The sequence below is a fragment of the Giraffa tippelskirchi genome, chromosome 3 (assembly GCF_054371585.1).
Source record: "Giraffa tippelskirchi isolate mGirTip1 chromosome 3, T2T-mGirTip1v1.2.pri, whole genome shotgun sequence".
In the NCBI taxonomy this organism is placed as follows: domain Eukaryota; kingdom Metazoa; phylum Chordata; class Mammalia; order Artiodactyla; family Giraffidae; genus Giraffa; species Giraffa tippelskirchi.
In genome coordinates this window covers 53,107,544-53,125,876 of record NC_137277.1, presented here as the reverse complement: position 1 = coordinate 53,125,876, position 18,333 = coordinate 53,107,544, and the positions used below count along the sequence as shown (strand labels likewise).

General features: G+C 38.7%; 2 protein-coding genes across 4 annotated transcripts in view; one reads left to right on the top strand and one right to left on the bottom strand.

The window, feature by feature from the left end:
* TEX14 (testis expressed 14, intercellular bridge forming factor) overlaps positions 1-9,779 on the bottom strand; it is a 218,223-nt gene extending 208,444 nt beyond the window's left edge. For both annotated transcript variants that reach the window (XM_081585121.1, XM_081585133.1), the window contains exon 1: positions 9,644-9,779. The gene's annotated coding sequence lies outside the window, so the exon portion shown is untranslated. The remainder of the gene's footprint in view (positions 1-9,643) is intronic.
* The window catches only part of PPM1E (protein phosphatase, Mg2+/Mn2+ dependent 1E), a 205,354-nt gene continuing 196,513 nt past the window's right edge, over positions 9,493-18,333 (top strand). Inside the window, exons 1-2 of one of the 2 annotated variants that reach the window (XM_081585213.1) lie at positions 9,493-9,877; positions 10,028-10,068. In XM_081585213.1, coding sequence (XP_081441339.1) covers positions 9,611-9,877; positions 10,028-10,068 — 308 coding nt within the window. In that variant the 5' untranslated portion in view covers positions 9,493-9,610. Of the gene's footprint in view, positions 10,069-18,333 lie in introns of both variants that reach the window. The other variant, XM_081585212.1, reaches the window with a different exon arrangement.

The window sequence follows — 18,333 nt, the reverse complement described above, 5'->3', positions numbered from 1 at the left end:
TCATACTCCTTTCCCAATTTTGAACCAGTCTATTGTTCCATGTCCAGTTCTAACTATTCCTTCTTGACCCGCATACAGGTTTCTCAAGATACAGATAAGGTGGTCTGGTACCCCCATCTCTTTAAGAATTTTCCAGTTTGTTGTGATCCACACAGTCAAAGTCTTTAGCATAGTCAAATGAAACAAAAGTAGATGTTTTTCTGGAACTCTCTTGCTTTCTCTGTGATCCAATGAATGTTGGCAATTTGATCTCTGGTTCCTCTGCCTTTTCTAAATCCAGCTTGTACATCTGGAAATTCTTGGTTCACGTACTGCTGAAGCCTAGCTTGAAGGATTTTGAGCATAACCTTGCTAACATGTGAGATAAGCACAAGTGGCTCAGACAGTAAAGAATCTGCCTGCAATGCAGGAGACCAGGGTTTGATCCCTGGGTTGTGAAGATTCCCCTGGAGGAGGGCATAGCAACCCACTCCAGTATTCTTGCCTGGAGAATCCCCAGAGACAGAGGAGCCTGGCAGGCCACAGTCCCTGGGGTCGTAAAGAGTCAGACACGACTGAGCAACTCAGCATAGCACATACAAGAGTTTAAACATTCTTTGGCATTGTCTTTCTTTGGGATTGGAATGAAAACTGACCTTTTCCAGTCCTGTGACCACTGCTGATTTTTCTAAATTTGTTGACATATTGAGTGCAGCACTTTCACAGCATCATCTTTTAGGATTTGAAATAGCTCAACTGGAATTCCATCACCTCCACTAGCTTTGTTTATAGTAATGTTTCCTAAGACCTACTTGACTTTACACCTCAGGATGTCCAACTCTAGATGAGTGACCACACCACTGTGGTTATTTGGGTCATTGAGACCTTGTTTGTATAGTTCTTCTGTGTATTCTTGCCACCTCTTCTTAATATCTTCTGCTTCTGTTAGGCCCTTACCATAACACAGAATTAATGCTATTGATTTATGACACCAGTTCACACCTTCTGTCTTATTCATTGAAACACTCATTCTTGGAACTCTCAGGTACCATGTAAGACATCTAATTACCATAAGACCATTATAATAGAGACGTTATGTGTGGACATTAGAGTTGACAGTCCCAGCTGAGCTCTCGGTTAATAACCTGCCTCAGCACAATCAAATTAATATCTTGAAAATAATTTATATATTAGTCATTTTCCACTCAATTTTTTTCAATATCACTGGAGAAAAGTAGAATGTGAATGAGTCTCTGGACATCTAGCCTAGTTGAGCCTTCAAATGATTTTATCCCTAACCAACTGCTATCAGACTCCAACCTCATGAGACCTGTAAGTGAGAATGACCTATGTGAGCCCAGTCAACCTACGGGGCTGTGAAATACAGTAAAGTGGGTTTTTAAAATAATTTTTATGCTATATATTCAACCTACAATGTTCTATTTTAATTATCCTAATTGTTTTCAAATTTGTTCCTCAGTTGCAAAGTAGAGTTTTTTTTTAATTTTTATTGGAATATAGTTAATTTACAATGTATTAGTTTCAGGTATATAGCAAAGTGAATCAGTAATACATATACATGTATCCACTCTTTTTTAGATTCTTTTCCCATAGAGACCATTACAGAGTGTTGAGTAGAGTTCCCTTGCTATACAGTAGACCCTTTTTAAGGTGGTTTTTGCTTTAGCCACTAAGTTTGTCAGTAATTGGTTTTGCAGCAATAGATAGCCACAATAGTTAGTTGTGAGCCTCTCTGGGTGGTTTACTGGTCTTCTGAAGTTGTATCATCAGGCATCCTGTTAGAGTTTCCGATCTTCCTATAGAGTGTCTTTTAGTTTCTTCTGGTCATCTTTATTTCCACTGACACTCTTCTTTTCTGTACTCATTATCTCCCACTGCCCAACTGATCTTTCAGCCTTCAGTGTTTCTTCTGAAAGAGTATTTGTATATTAAATTTTCTTAAAATACAGTTTTCATCATGTTACTTTCAAAATCAATATTTTTGCCAATACTCAGAACAAGTAATTGTAGTTCCATCTCCCAGTACAGTTTAGATCTAATCTTGAGCTTTTGCCATGCCCGTAAGCTTTATACCTTAAAGATTCATGAAATTATTTTTTCCAGAGATAGAAAATTCCAGGATTTTATATGACACCTGAAAAAGATATTTGATAGTTTTATATATGAATGGTCCAAGTTTATTTTGCATCAGTATTTTGGCTTGTTGCCTTTGTGCAAATAACTGCAATACATTGTACTGACATTTAGGTATATGGAGGCTCTTCAAATCTTAATAGTCCCCAACTTGCAAAATTACTGGAAACCACGTGTGCTATATTGGTGCCAGATATGTCATTTATAGATCACTCTTTCATAAGCCAGTCAGTCAATTCATATGCCCAAATCATTTCCCTTCTGGAAAAGCTACACTGTATCAGCATGGTTACCATGTGTGGTAATTGATAATGTCTGTGCCACATGGCTTACTTTACCCTTGTCCAACCCAGCTATTCTACCACCTATGATTACCATATGTTACAGCACTCTAGGTTAATGGAATCATTTCCATCTTCCCCTCTAGTCACAAATGTCACTGTGGCTGAATTCCATCAGCTCCACACTCAATGAAGAATAAAGTGATTGGTACTATCTGAGCACAGGAGGTAACTTTGTGAGGAGTTTTCATATTTAGTTGTCTGCTTCCTTTTCTTTTTTTTTTTTTATAAATTTATTTATTTTAGTGGGGACTAATTACTTTACAATATTGTAATAGTTTTTGCCATACACTGACATGAATCAGCCATGGGTTTACATGTGTTCCCCTTCCTGGACCCCCCACCCACCTCCCTCCCCATCCCATCCCTCTGGGTCATCCCATTGCCCCGGCCCTGAGCCCTTGTCTCATGCATCGAACATGGAATGGTGTTCTGTTTCACATATGATAATATACATGTTTCAATGCTATTCTCCCAGAACGTCCCACCCTCACCTTCTCCCTCAGAGTCCATAAAATTGTTCTATGCATCTGTGTCTCTTATTCTGTCTCGCATATAGGGTTATCGTTACCATCTTTCAAATTCCATATATATGCATTAGTATACTGTATTGTTGTTTTTCTTTCTGGCTTACTTCACTCTGTATAATGGGCTCCAGTTTCATCCATCTCAGTAGAACCAATTCAAATGTATTTTTTTAATGGCTGAGTAATATTCCATTGTGTATATGTACCACAGCTTCCTTATCCATTCATCTGCTGATGGACATCTAGGTTGCTTCCATGTCCTGGCTATTGTAAACAGTGCTGCGGTGAACATTGGGGTACACGCGTCTCTTTCAATTCTGGTTTCCTCGGTGTATATGCCCAGCAGTGGGATTGCTGGGTCATATGGCAGTTCTATTCCCAGCTTCCTTTTCATTTAAAAAAGGAGTTGGACTTTTTTTTTTTTTTAAGGCATTTTATTTATTTATTTATGACTGCACTAGGTCTTCCTTGCTTTGCTTGGGCTTTCTCTAGTTGTAGCGAGTGTGGGCTTCTCTTCATTGCAGAGCACATGTTCTAGGCATGTGGACTCCATAGCTGTGGCACACGGGCTTAGTTGCTCCACAGCATGTGGAATCTTCCTGGACCAGGGATCGAACCCATGTCCCCTGCATAAGCAGGCAGATTCTTATCCACTGTACCACCAGGGAAGTCCCAGGAGTTGGACTTTTAATGAATGCTCTGGAGTAGGTAATGGGCATCTGCTGACTGAAAGAATACAATTAATATCATTCTTTAACTCTTGCTTGCATTTACTCTAAATATATATATAAAGGGAATAAAAAATTAGATGATAATAATATAGACTTTTTTATCACCACAAAGTGCTTTTTGGTTTTTATAAAGTAAAAACTAGTAGCAAAATATTGAAGTGGATTTTTTAAATGGAGTCACTTCATTTGAGAAGAACCATTTATTATAGAAGGAATATAATACATCTCAGCCACTTATAGTATCCTTATCAGAAATTGCCATCAACCCCTGCCCTCTTCCTGTTTCATAAGCATGTCATAGTAAGTTAAAAACAGTTTGATTCCTCAGAGAACTAAGCAAAACAAAAACAAAAGATTGTTATCATCAGTGGTTAAAGCATTAAGAAAAAAAGTTAGAACCTGTTTTGGGGACTTCTTTGCTTTTTAAAACTGATGAAAATAGTGCATGTGGACCTGTTATTACCTGATGTGAATTCTGATTTTGACAGCTATGCCCTGTTGCTGCAATATGACTATAGTAGCCAGCAAAAGAAGAGGAATAAAAATTAATATAGTAGTAATACTTTTGGCACCAAATGGATGTGATTTAACAGTTGTTAAATCACAACTATTCATACAATAGAATACTACTCGTCAATGAAAAAATAATTTCTGATAAACACAACAACATGGGTGAATCTCAAAAACATGCTGAATGAAAAAAGTCTAGGCACAAAAGAGAGCATACTTCATGATTCCATTTATGTGAAATTCTAGAATAGGCAAAACTAATCTATAGTTAATTATCCTTATCTTCTGCATCAAGGTAGGGTATATTGAGGAGGGAGGAAGATGCTCTTATTTGAAAAATTTATGTGCTCAGTTTTTCAGTTGACAGGTATTTTCTTGCTCCCTACTAGTCAGTTTGACAATGCAATCAAATTAATATCTCCAAAGTACTTATTTATTAGTTATCCTTCCATCAATTTAAAAAATATGGATGGAAAATTTTATATTTGTAATTTAATATTCATCATTAGGCCTAGCCTTAAACATTTCTGTAGGCACAGATCAGAGATATATGTAAGTCCTCTTCACAGTTTCCCCAATTATTATTAACATTTTACATTACTGAGGTACATTTGTTACAACTGATGAGCCCATATTGATATATTATTATTAACCAAAGTACATAGTTTACACTTGGGTTCACTCTGTGTTGTATGTCCTGTGGTTTTTGACAAATGTCTAATGATTTGTATCCACCATTATAGTATCATACAGAATAGTCTTTGCTTCCCTAAAAATCCTGTGTTCTATCTATTCATCTTTCCCCTCCCTATCTTTGAACCACTGGCAGCCTATTCATAATTTTTTTTAAGGTTTTAAAAATAACATGTATTTCTTAAAAGTTAACATATACATAATAGGAAATCATTTACTGCTATCTTCAAGTAAACTCACTGTTCAAGTAGCACCTTTGAAAACCTAGACTTGCCTTAATGTCAGCTTAATTCATTTATGTTGTTTTATATATTTTTATCACTCTTTAAAGTATTATTTGTTATTGTATTAATTGAGATCCAGTTAAGAAAACAGAGGGAATAGAATACAGGAAATTAGTTACACACATGATAGGAGAGCTAAAAAGCCAAAAGGGAAGGTACAGCTCTATCTTAGTCTGACTGGGCTGCTATAATGAAAAAAATCATAAGTGGGGTGGCTTATAAGCAACAGAAGTTTATTTCTCACAGTTCTGGAGGCTGGAGTTCAGTAATCAGGGCACTGGCAAATTCAACGTCTGGGACAGACAGTGGTCTTCTTACTGTGTTTTCACATTTAGAAAGGAAGAGGCGTCTCTCTTGCACCTCATCTTTAATGGCACTAATCCCATTCATGAGGGCTGTGAAAGACCCCACCTCCTAACTATTACCTTCACCTTGGGGGTTAGGATTTAAACATACGAATTTTTGGAGCACACAAATAATCCATCCATAGCAGGCAATATTAGGTGGCTAAAGCCAGCCACCATCTCTAGGCTGATGGACAAATGGAAGAGGATGTTTCTGGAGCTCTGGGACTGGGGTCAAAGAGAAAAGCTGGAATCCCAGTGGACGGGTTCCGGGGGAGCAAAGCTATAAAGGAGAAGCAGCAAGCATTAGGACTGAGGTAGGGGACAAGGAAGAAATATCTTGGCTTTTTTCCTTTCCTTCCACCTTCTAGTTTCCTGCTGACTTCTCCCACTGGGCAAATCGCAGCTGGAACTCAGCTGTCTAAGAACCTGGTGAATGCAGCTTGAAAGAGTCAGCACCCCTGTAATACCAAGGAGAGCAAAGTATGGGAAAAAATGGATGTGAGAACAAAAAAAGGACTAAGCAGTAATCAATTCTTTTTAACTTTTAAAATAAACCTTATTGAGGTATAATTTACCTAACAATACACTTATTTAAAATGTACACTTGGATCATCTTTGACAAATGAATACACCTATATAAACACCCAGTCAAGACATAGAACATTCTAATCCCTCCCACAAAGTTCCACTTACTCCTTTCCCATGAATCCTCCACTCCACATCAGTTCTAGACAACCACTAATCTGCTTTCTGTGACTATAGATTAGTTTTGCCTATTCTAGAATTTCATATAAATGGAATCATGAAGTATGCTCTCTTTTGTGCCTAGACTTTTTTCATTCAGCATGTTTTTGAGATTCACCCATGTTGTTGTGTTTATCAGTAGTCTTTTTTTTTTATTATTATTGATGAGTAGTATTCTATGAATATACCACAATTTGTTTATCCTGGGTTATGTCCAAGTTTGAGCTGTTATGAATAAAACTATTGTAAAAAATTTATATACAAGGGTTTTTTTTGGTGATGTGTGTCTGTGTGTGTGTTTGGTGGACACGTTTTCATTTCTTGTGGATAAATATCTGGGAGATGGATTATTGGGTCATATAAGAAACTGCCCAACTCAACACTTTAACCTTTTTTTTTTTTTTTAAGTTTTTTATGATTTTGGCCATACCTCATGACTTGTGGGATCTTAGTTCCCCAACCGAAGATTGAACCTGGGCCCTCGGCAGTGAAAGCGCCAAATCCTAACCACTAGAGCACCAGGGGATTCCCCTTTTTAATCTTGAAATATCATCCTTAATCATGAATGTCCTTGAAAGAACATGTGCATTTTCTCCAAAGAGCTAAGAGTTACAGAGAGAACAATTCTTAGGACAAATCTAAAAAAAAAAATCTTTAAAAAATTAAATGCTCTTAATATGTATGTTTTTTATAGCTCTATTTTAAAATAGACAACAAGAAAGGGGATTAGGGAAGTATAAGAGGAGAGGAACTGAAAAGGAAAGTAAAGCAATGCAAAATAATGACTAAAAAGACTTCTTGACAATGGCAGAATCATCCTACACAGCTGCTCTGAGATCCCAGCACTGCTGTCAGCAACCTTCTGGCGAAGCTCCTCTGTCAAATGGATGCAGCAGGATCCATATTGATCTCTTGTAAAGAATATCTTCATTAATATAAGCAAACACACCTCTCATTTATAGTAATGTAGAGGTGTAGGCTTTTTCTTTTACTCTTAGTAGTAATGTTTCCCCAACACATAACACTTCCCTTTGATATGTGGGTTGAGTCATAAATTAACGTCACAAATGAATGTCATCTAGACGAGGGAGGCAACTACATTACAAAGTAGGAAGGTGTAGCTTGATGTGAATTGTTAACAGTTGACAGCTTTGTGCTCTTGAACTAAATGTCATCGTGTCAAATTCTGAGATATTAAATAGTTGTTGGAATGTAAAACTGCGGACATTTAGGTTTTGTAGCCTTATAAGTTATGGCAGTCTTTTCTAGACATTCTGAAATGGAAATGAACAGGTGGATTGAAAACAAAGGCAAATGAAGAGTTTAAAGACTTTCTTGGCATCGCATAAAGAGGTTGCTCTACACTGGTGATGTTTTAAACAAAACATGTATAAATGCAGTTAGCTTGTCTGGAAACAGACTTATTTATTGGGTCTTAACCATTTACCTTTGAGACAAAAGTAAGTAGTTATAGAGGACTCATGCATTACTCAGTATACACTTTCTATCATGTATTATTTAATCTCAAGCTAAGAAAGAGAATGGATGTCTATTTTACATGATGCTATAATGTACATTAGTGAGCTCAACCCACTTATTCTTAAAATAACAGTATCACATCAGGGATTTAGAATACAGTATTGTATGAAAACAGTTGGCAGGGAGACTCCTTCTGCCATTAATAACTGACTAGAAATGTTATTTCAGACCCTAAATCCAACTGAAATCCAGAAGGAATAAATGGAGAGGATGGGGTGGATATTTTGTGAACATGTTTTTCAAAGTAGAGAAAGAATCACTATGTTTTTGCTGAATTATATGTTGCCATGGACATGGCAGTATGCAGTAATGATGCTGTCATTTATACAGCTGTATAACAACACAGCTTCTCCCTCTCCCACTCCCCTCAGTAAGGCTTGAAAATAATAGGTTTGTGTGTAGTTTGGTAAGAAAATTAGAATAATTTAAAGTTGTTTCACTTTCAGTCTACAAAAATAGAGACTCGGGGGGATGGGGAAGAAGAGCAAACAAAATGTACCAAAAAATACAGATTATGTAATAAAGTATATATTTGTTGTTGAGTCACTAAGTCATGTCGGACTCTTTTGCGACTCCATGGACTGTAGCCCCCCAGGTTCTTCTGTCTTGTGTCCATGGGGTTTCTCAGGCAAGAATACTGGAGTGGGTTACCTGCAGACACTCAAGAGGGGTGTCTTGATGTGCTGGAAAACTGATGGCTTTGCAGTAAAAAGAGCTGTTTTTAGTCCTTGTTGCATCGCAATATCTTGAGTCTCAGTTTTCTCATCCATGGAGTGGAATCATGGTAACACCTTCTACCTTGAGGCGCTATTACAAGGATTAAGGGGATGAATATAACGCATAAAGTATAAAGCTTTTTAAAAATAAGGCTTGATAGACGTATTACACTGTTGAGTCTTCAAAGTTAGAGAAGAGTAAAGGAGAAAGGGTCTAGAAAGGCTTTAGAAGCTGACAATCTGGGTTCCAATTCCAATGCCATGACTAGGAGCTTCCACACCTTGAAAAAATAAATGTACTTAATCCTGCTTCCTCTTTTTGAGACGTGAGGATAACACCACTTCACAGAATCAGATGAGAGAATAAAGGCAAAGGAACCTACCTTTGTAGATGTTGAATGCCTTCCCCTACAAACTACTTATTAAATTAATGTCATCGACAACAAAAAGTGTTCACACTGTGGTATCTTTCCGCATGTACGGACCCTAAGACAAGATAGGACAGGTAAGGAAAACTGAGGTGAATCCAAATCAAGGGGAGACCAACAGCTAGACCGGGCGAACGTCTTAGTTCTCTCTTAACCACTGTGAGGTTAGGGTATCCACACAATGAAGGCATTCAGAGTTGGAGAGGGGACCAAGTCGAGTGCCCCTTTCGACTCCATGGACTCGACGGGAGGGACCCTGAAATGCTTCATTAGAGGCCGGTTGCCATGGCGACGGTCTCTAGGCAGCGTGGGCTGCGCTCTCCGTAGGGCCAGAGGGTGGGCCTCCGCCGGACCCCGCGCGCGCGCCCGAGACCAACTTTCCCTCCAGACCCGCGAGGGGCAGCGCGCTCCGCCCCCCGGCCCCGGGCCGCGCACGTCCGGGCTCGGCGGCGCGCACGCCTGCGGGAGCCCTCTCCAGGCAACCTAGTGCTGATCGCTCGTGCCGGCGCGGCCGTTAACCGCCCTTGCGGGAGACAGAGGCTCGCCAGCAGTCCCCCTCCCCTTCCCGGGCCTCCCCCCCACTCATTTCCCCGGTCGGCCCTGGGGCATGAGCAGCGATGGCCGGCTGCAGCCCTGAGGAGAAAACTTACCGGCGCTTCCTGGAGCTATTCTTGGGCGAGTTTCGCGGACCGTGCGGCGGCGGCGAGCCCCAGCCGGAACCCGAACCCGAAGAGTCAGAGCCCGAACCCGAGCCCGAACTGGTGGCCGCTGAGGCGCGCGAGGCGTCGGTCGAGGAAGCCGGGGAGGCGGCGGCCGCGGGGGCCGCGTCGGAGGAGGGGGAGCACGAGCAGGAGCGAGAAGACCCCGAGACCGAGGAGGAGGCGGTGGAGGAGGAGGCGGCGGCGGCGGGCGAGGAGGAGGCGGCGGCGGCGGCCCGGGGGCAGTCGGCCGTGCCGCCGCCGCAGCCCCGGCTGCCGCCGCTGCCCCCGCTGCCGCGGCCACTGTCGGAGCGCATCACCCGCGAGGAGGTGGAGGGCGAGAGCCTGGACCTGTGCCTGCAGCAGCTCTACAAATAGTTAAGTAGCGGGGCTCGTCCGGGGGGGTGGGCGACCGTCCCCGCCGCGCCGGCCTCGACGCGGCTCCCTCTGCCGCTCGAACTGCTCGCTTTTCCGCTCCTCATCTTCCCCGCCCGCCTCACGCCGGCGCCCTGGCGAGGTTGGAAGCGCCCCCGCTGCTCGGACTCGGGCGGTCGGCGACGAGATGCCCACGCTCGCCGCGGCCCCCGCGCCTCCCGCCGGGGCCCGGGAGCCGCCCCCCGCGCCCTCCCGCCAGGCCCCGGCTTCCCGCTTCTCCCCAGCCGCCCACTTCTTTCTCCACTTCTCACACCCTTTCTGCTTGGTGCCTGGGAAGGTCCTTCCTTCTAGGCTTGAGAGCTCCCTCTTCCCGGCCCTCTCCTTCCTCCTGGAGGTTTTCCTCTCACCCGGGTCTGTCTGTTTCCCGGCGCGAGCCCCCCCCCCCCTGTTGTTTGGCGGCGGAGAGACGCGGACTCCTTTCTAGACAGGAGCTGCTTGCTAGGTGCCTCCTGCGTAACCGCAACAAAGATGATAATCCCGGCCCCAGATCCACAGGAGGAGAGACTGGAATCGATTTTCTTCTGTTGGGCGCTCAGTGTTGAAAGTGTAGATGGCTTAATACACGGAAGCCTCGTATCGTAGTTTAATGATACTTGATAACTCATAATTGAGGGAGGTGGGAAGGAAATGGGGAGGGACAATTTACCTGCGAGCCTTCAGGTGAAAGACATAGTCGTAATTCGTTAAAGTGGAAAACTCTGTCTGGTTTGATAAAATTGCAATTAGGTGCAGTATTTTCAGTCCATTAAGTAGATGGGGTAGAGAGAAAGCAGATGGCTTAGCTACACAGATGAAAGTCTAAAATAGAAAGGTCAAGGCTTTGCCTTTCATCCCAGTTTTTATGGGCTTGAAATAGAAGCAGTTTACAATTGCGTTTCTTTCTAAATGGAATTGTTCTGAAATAATGACTGAGAAGAATACTAACAAGTTTCTGAGAACGCTGGTAAACCTCGGGAGCCTTTTGCCATTCTGCTGATAGTTGTAATGAAAGGTGTTACTCTTTCCCCATCAAAAAGTTTACTACTGCAAGATTCACTGAAGTTAAGATCACTTCTTGGACTTTCTTAAAAGCTTAGATTAAGAGAAAGACCTGGAAAGTAAAGGTTTTGCCTTTTTCCAACCTAACAGACACCTGATCAAATCATTCTTCCTGTTAAAACAGAAGCTTATCAACAGGAAAAAGCACTGAACATATCTGCTGTATAAGTGGACTTTGTTGATGTGTCCCATACTTTATACACTATTGAAATTTCAGTTTTGAAATACTATCTGGTTACCAAAGTAATACTGCTTTTTGAGAAATGTAAAATGGCATGTAAAAACATCTTAGGAGTATTTCTTCCTAGTATTTGTGAACAATCATTGAATAGAGTTTATGAAATATCATTTTTAATACTATATAGACACTTAAGACTTCTTGCTTAAAATAAAATGGAATTGTTTACTGAAGTGGAAGGATTTATCTCAGCATCAGACTAACTCTGTTTTGACAGTTTTACCTTTACAAATGCAATTGCAGAATTAAAGAAATACACATTTAAACATTAGAGAAGGTCCATTTCAAAAAAAAGAGAGTCATTAGTTTAGAACAACTTTGAATATGTACCATTCAAAGTTTTTTAAAAATGAAATCTATATAAAGATGATGGTAAGTAGATGTGTGTTTTGCCACATGGAAAGGAAGCAAGATTTTCAATACATGTATAAACTAGAAAAGTATTCAGATTATAAAATGGCCATCTAATTGAGGAAGTTTAGATTTGAAGTAAAACTAGCAAAATTAAAGTTGAAAAACATTATTTCACCTTAAATCAGAGATTTCATCATGTATACTGTTTTGTGCAGAAGCTATTAACCTATTTTTACTCAGATATAAAATACCTGGCTTGTTTATGTAAAGTATCTTCAAGGTTGTTAACGGACTGAAAACAAACAAAAAAAAACCCAAACCTAAAAGTCTCACAGTTTAAAAACAGATACTTTTTGTGCTTTTATTTATTTATTATTTATGAAAGAAAATCATACAACTTGGCCACAAGAGTCAGTACTGGAAGACATTGTAGAGATAGATAATTTTCCTGTTCGCTTCATTTTACAGACGAGAAAACTGAGGATCCCAATTCAGAAATGACAAATTGTGTACAAATGGTTTTCCAGCATTTTTCAATATAATTTTTGAACCTCAAAACTCTCAGAGTTGTCAAATTTCCTAGGAAAAGTTGAGTTGTCAAATTTCCTAGGAAACACTTTGAAATCACTCTGATTAGGAATATGTTGGAATTACTAATTTGAGGAAGGTGAGGGTTTTGTTTTTTTTTTTTTTCAAAATATTTTCTCAGATACCCACTCTCTCTTTATTTTGGGAATTTTTAATATTCTTTAGAAACTGTCATGCTTGTCAGAGCATGCTAAAATACTTAAATGAAGTTACTTGAAATACATATTCACCAACTTCACAGTTGAAACTAATGTAAGAAGAAACTAGAACCAGTTTCATAAGTCTCTAGACTTTTTTTTCTGACAGTATTTTATAAATATATAGTATGAAGCTACAGAAGAAAAATAAAGGTGCTTACTTTCTCAATACTGTTTATGTATATAGTGGCTGAAATTTTACTTCAAAAAATGTAGTGAATGTTTTTCCCAGTATTTTGCTTCTCTCAAGAGTTTAAGAACAGCAGATACATTTATCGTTCTTCATTTTGGTAAACTCAAAGCTTAGGATTAGCTTGAGATAAGCAGTTACTTAGGTAAGTAAAGGATCAAGGTTTAAAAGGACAAAATATAGTTATAATTAGCAACTTAAAAGTTCTTCAGTATTTGTGATAGAGTTTTTGCTGTTAGGCTTCAAAATGGGAAATATGTACTTAATATTTCTCTACTAGATAAAAACATGTAACATTTTGAAAGAAAAATTATTTGAAATGTTAAAAATCCCCTAGGATGAGAAAGATCTCTGTTGTGGGCTATAAATACTTTTTTTAAAAGGACCATTTAAACAATTTTGTTTCAGTTAATTAAATGTTTAAGAATGAATAATAAATTCACGTAGTTCCTTAGAACTGTTTAACTGAATTAATCTATTCCATGTCAATAAAAAATTCCAGTGATTTGGAGTCTTCAGCTGCTCATGTAAAAATTATCTCCTTTACTCCTGTAAACTAAAATGCCCCCCAAGAGAGTAAAATTAATTCTAATGACGCAAAATCAGGATTTTTGAGGTTAATGGATCTCTTTGAAAAGGTGGAGGTGAGATATTTTATAGCTTTGAAATAATTTCAAGTAAAATTTACAGCTGATCTTATAGCAGATATGAATAACCTTGGATAGGGTGCATAGGTCAATGCTGTGTTTTATTTCTCTATATTATATGGGGGATAAATCTATTTGTTTTAACCCAGAAGAAACAAATATTCTGAAGTCTGTATTAGAGCTACATGTCAGTACATTTTTAGAGCAGTTGTCTCCTCAGTTATTCATTTAGTCTGGATTGGACTTCTCAAGGAGGGGGAGATATTTTGGTAGCCTGGCAAAGTTAAATACTTACAGATGGTTTACAGTAGTAATGAGGGTGGCTACTTTAAAAATGGCTTGGGAAAGAAAATCATTGTTTCTAGACACTAATAATTCAGTTGTATTGAATTATGTGACTCATTAATGACTTTGAGATAGATCAGAAAGCCATTAAACTTTGTTTGTGTATATATATGGAAAAATACATGGATGGGAGTTATGCCACTCATTTAGAATACCCCCCCTTATTTTTATTGTTAAAAGTAGTAAGAAGTAGCAGAAAAAAGAAAATAACAACCATTCGGTGTAAGCCATAATTTTTGGGTTTTTCTCCTAACCCTAGGCAGTCTTAGACTGCCACTCTCTGTGAGCTTTTAATACTCTGCCTAATCCTTTTATATTGTTGTTTGGTCCTTGGCCTTTTCAAGTTTGGTTGGCTTATTTGTCTGTGGTCAACGTCAGTCTCTCCCATGATTTTGGTTATTGTAGTTATGCTAATGGCTCCCAACTCTGTCTTCATCCTTGGTTTGACTGCTAATGGAATGGCTCTATCCAGATGTCTAAAAGTCTTCTCAAATTAAACTGTCCAAAACTGAATTTGATCTTCCATCTCTCTCTGTCTCCCCCCACAGAAGACAAAGCTAAAACTTGATTCTCTTTTTGGTGGGTTTATCCTTGATTTCTCCTTCTCTCATCCTCATGTTCAGTCAAATTTTGCCTTATAAATATCTCCTAAATATGTCCCTCACCATCCCTACTGTCATTGCTATTTCTTCCCAGTCTTCTCCAATATATTCTCCCCAGTGTATTAATAGTAAAGTGATTCCTCTAGAATCTAGATTATGTAGATTGATTAATTGTCACCCATTGCTTAAATATTTTACTGTTTACCTGATATTAGCCAAACTGAGGTCAGAGGCACAGTTCTCTAGTCAGACACAGCCAGGTCTGCCTGAGGCAGAAGTTGCAAGGAGTTAGGGTCCAACTATAGAATTAGAGGGAAGAGTCTGCACAAGACCATCCTCACTTCTGACACGGACTATAATTTTCAGGTTTCTCAAAACTACCTTCAGATTTGATAATTTACTAGAAAGACTTACAGAACTCACTGAAAGCTTATTATATTAATGGATTATGGTTCAGTATAAGGAAAAGCTAGAACTTAGAACCAGCCAAAGGAAGGGATGCGTGAGCTGCAATCTGGAAGGGTTTCAGATGTGAAGCTTCCATTGTCCTCAGAGGGATGTGTTCCTCTCTCGTGGAGTCTTGCTGGCCCAAAAAGCTCACCTAAGTTTTGCTGTCCAATTTTTATTGAGATTTATTGGTAGATTGCTCACGTGGTTGAACTTACTAATAGTTTCCAGTCTCCCACCCCAGGCTGATACCATGTGATCCTAGGGGCCCACCATGAATAACAAAAATACTCCTATTACTCTAGAAATTCCAGGGATTTAGAGGTTACCTCCCAGGAGCTGGGGACAAAGGCCAGACTTCTTTTTGGCAAGGCCAGTTCTTTATTGTATACCTTCATCACTTATTTCTCCATTGCCCTACAGATAAAATCCAAACAAAACTTTATAATCTTATCAGCCCCATCCCTGAATCACTGTCCACTCACTCCATCCCACCGCTAGAAACTATACTTCAGCTGTTTTAGACTATTAATATATTAGCTTGAATGCGCTATGTTTGCTCTTACCTCTGCACCTTTGGACACAACATGCTTGATCTACCCTGCTCTCCCACTCCGACTTCACTCTGTCCAATCTTTAACCCATTCTTCAGGTCTCCATTTCATATCACTTCCTTTGATCACCAACCCCACACTCATAATGAATTAGATGTCTCTTCCGTGTCTCCTTACAGAATACCTAGTGCTTATGCGTCTTGTAGCACTTGTTTAATTTTTTTTTTCCCACAGATATTTATGTATCTTGACTAGTGGTCTTCAAAATAAGGTGTACCCAAAATAATCCATTTCACTGAAGGAATAAAATATTAAAATCTATTTCTTTGTGTACAAAATATGAACTTAAGAGCATTCCCTGGCAGTCCAGTGCTTAGGATTTGGTGTTTTCACAGCTGTGGCCCAAGTTCAATCCCTGTTTGGGGAACTAAGATCCCGAAAGACAGGTAGCATGACTGAAAAAAAAAAAAGTTAAGTGCTAGTAATACTTGACATATTAATTGAGAATGGCAGCTCGTTCTGTGTGACACCTGACTTCATGTTAAACACCATACATGAGGTATCCTGATGACATGCAGCTTTCTTGGCTTAGACTTGACAGTGGCACCTTTCCTCCAATTTTCAGAACATTATGGATTATTGCTGTTTACCTACTCTCATTAAATGGATTCCTTGGTTGTATTTAACAAAGTTAACCTTCACAAGATAGATAATTGACTTAAAAAATTCCTGCAAAGAAATCATAGGTTGAACATATTATTTGTAATGCAGGTGTAAGAAGCAACAAAACTTGAAAGCCTATACTTCTATCTTTAGTTTTATTAGATCTTTTAAAGGGTGATTATATTTGATGAGAAATCTGTGAAAATGTAACTATTAAGTAGATTATGTAGAATACAGCTTACTTAAAGAAATACTGATAATATTGCTGGTGAGAGTGGTATATATGCATGGATATGCATGTATGAAATTTATAGATGTATATATACACACATCCACACATGAGAAATGTATATCTACATTGAAAGTGGGGTATTCATAATGTTCCAAATGATTTTGATAAAATGCTTGAAGGCAGTTGCATTAGATTATTAGCTACATGTTTGCCTTCAGATCCCTAGGCCAATAATGACAGGGACATATACAACACATGATAAATCCAGTGAATGAGCCAAGAGATTAAACACAAAATATTATTCTTAACTATTTTAAACTGCTTTTTGAAAAACTTAGTAAAGTTTTGTATTCTCATATTTTAAAACTTTTTATTATAAAAAATTTAAAGTATATAAAAAATTGTGTACTTATTGCTCAACCTCAACAGTGATCAATTTGTGGCCAGTCTTTTTTTTTCATTTGAACCTTCATACATCACACCCTACCTCCCATGTAATTTTTAAATGAATACACTGTAATTTAATCACAATGCTATTAGACATTTTAGGTGTTACCAGTTTTTGGTTTCTCTAAGAATATTTTGATGGTCATCCTTTGAGCAAACCTTTAATTTTCTTGGAGTATATTTATATATAGTATATAGTGTTGGCATTATGTTAAAGATATTCACATATTTAAGGCTTTTGGTACATAGTTTTTAAACGTCTTCCAACAAAGCTTTGTTAGTTTACTCTCTGAGAAGATATATATAAGAAAAAGATTATTGATCTTATGAAATGATTTAAACATTTACAAAGTAGCAGAATAATAAAAATATCCATATACCCCCCATTCCATTTCAAGAAATTATCATGATTAAGATTATTTTAAGGAAGTAAAGCATTTCATATATAAATTAACATTTCATATGAAATTGAAGACTTTGTCACTCTCTTCTATGAACTCATTTCCTTTTCTTTCTTTCTAGAGGTAATCTGGGAATTTAGGGAATGTAGCCCTCTGCTCTATATTTTTATATTTTTACTGCTCACATATTTGTCAAAATATGGGCGGCTTTTTTGTTTTTGTTTTCATAAGTAGCTTTCTTGAGACTAACGTTTTTAAAAAAGATTCATTCATTTGATACAGAGTTTTTTCATTTTAGCTGCTATATAGTATTCTGTATGAATATACTATGATTTATTTATCCAATTTCCTATTGAAGGACAGTCGAGTTGTTTCTAATTTTTGCATGTTCTGTACTATAATGGCTAAAAATTGCTGCTCTTGTGGGTAAGTCCTTAAATTTCAAAAGCTTAATGTAATGTTAGTTTATTTCTTGCTCAGAGAATACTTTCAATGGAGAAGGCAGTGTGTTCTATGGAGTGATTAATTGACTCAGACTAGTAGAGTTTTGCATCTTCAGTCTATGGTTTCCAAGGTTGCTCTAGGCATCAGCATACATCTAGCAAACACAGGAGTGGAGAATTGTATTGGAGGTTTTTAGAGGCCAGACCTTAGAAGTGGCATATATAAGTTTGTTCACTTTCCACTGACTAGAATTAACCCCATTTTAAAAATTGAAAGACACAGTGCATTTAGTTTAGTGTATTTTATTTAACCCAATATATTCAAATATACAGAAGGGGAAAGACTAGAGATCTCATCAGGAAAATTGGAAATATCAAGGGAACATTTCACCCAAAGATTGCCAAAATAAAGGACAGAAATGATAGCAACCTAGTAGATGCTGAAGAGATCAAGAAGAGATGGGAAGAAAACATGGAAGAACTGTACAAAAAAGATCTTAATGAACCAGATAACTATGATGGTGTGGTCAGTCACCCAGAGCTAGACATTCTGGAGTGTGAAGTCAAGTGGGCCTTAGGAAGCACTGTTGTTAATAAAGCTAGTGGATGTGATGAAGTTCCAGTGGAGCTGTTCAAAAACCCGAAGTATGATGCTATCAAAGTGTTGCACTCAATATGTTAGAAAATCTCTAAGACCCAGCAGTGGCCACAGGACTGGAAAAGGTCAGTCCTTATCCCAGTTCCCAAGAGGGGTGGTACTGAAGAATGTTCAAACCATTGGACAATTGCACTCATCTCCCTCGCTAGTAAGATCATGCTTA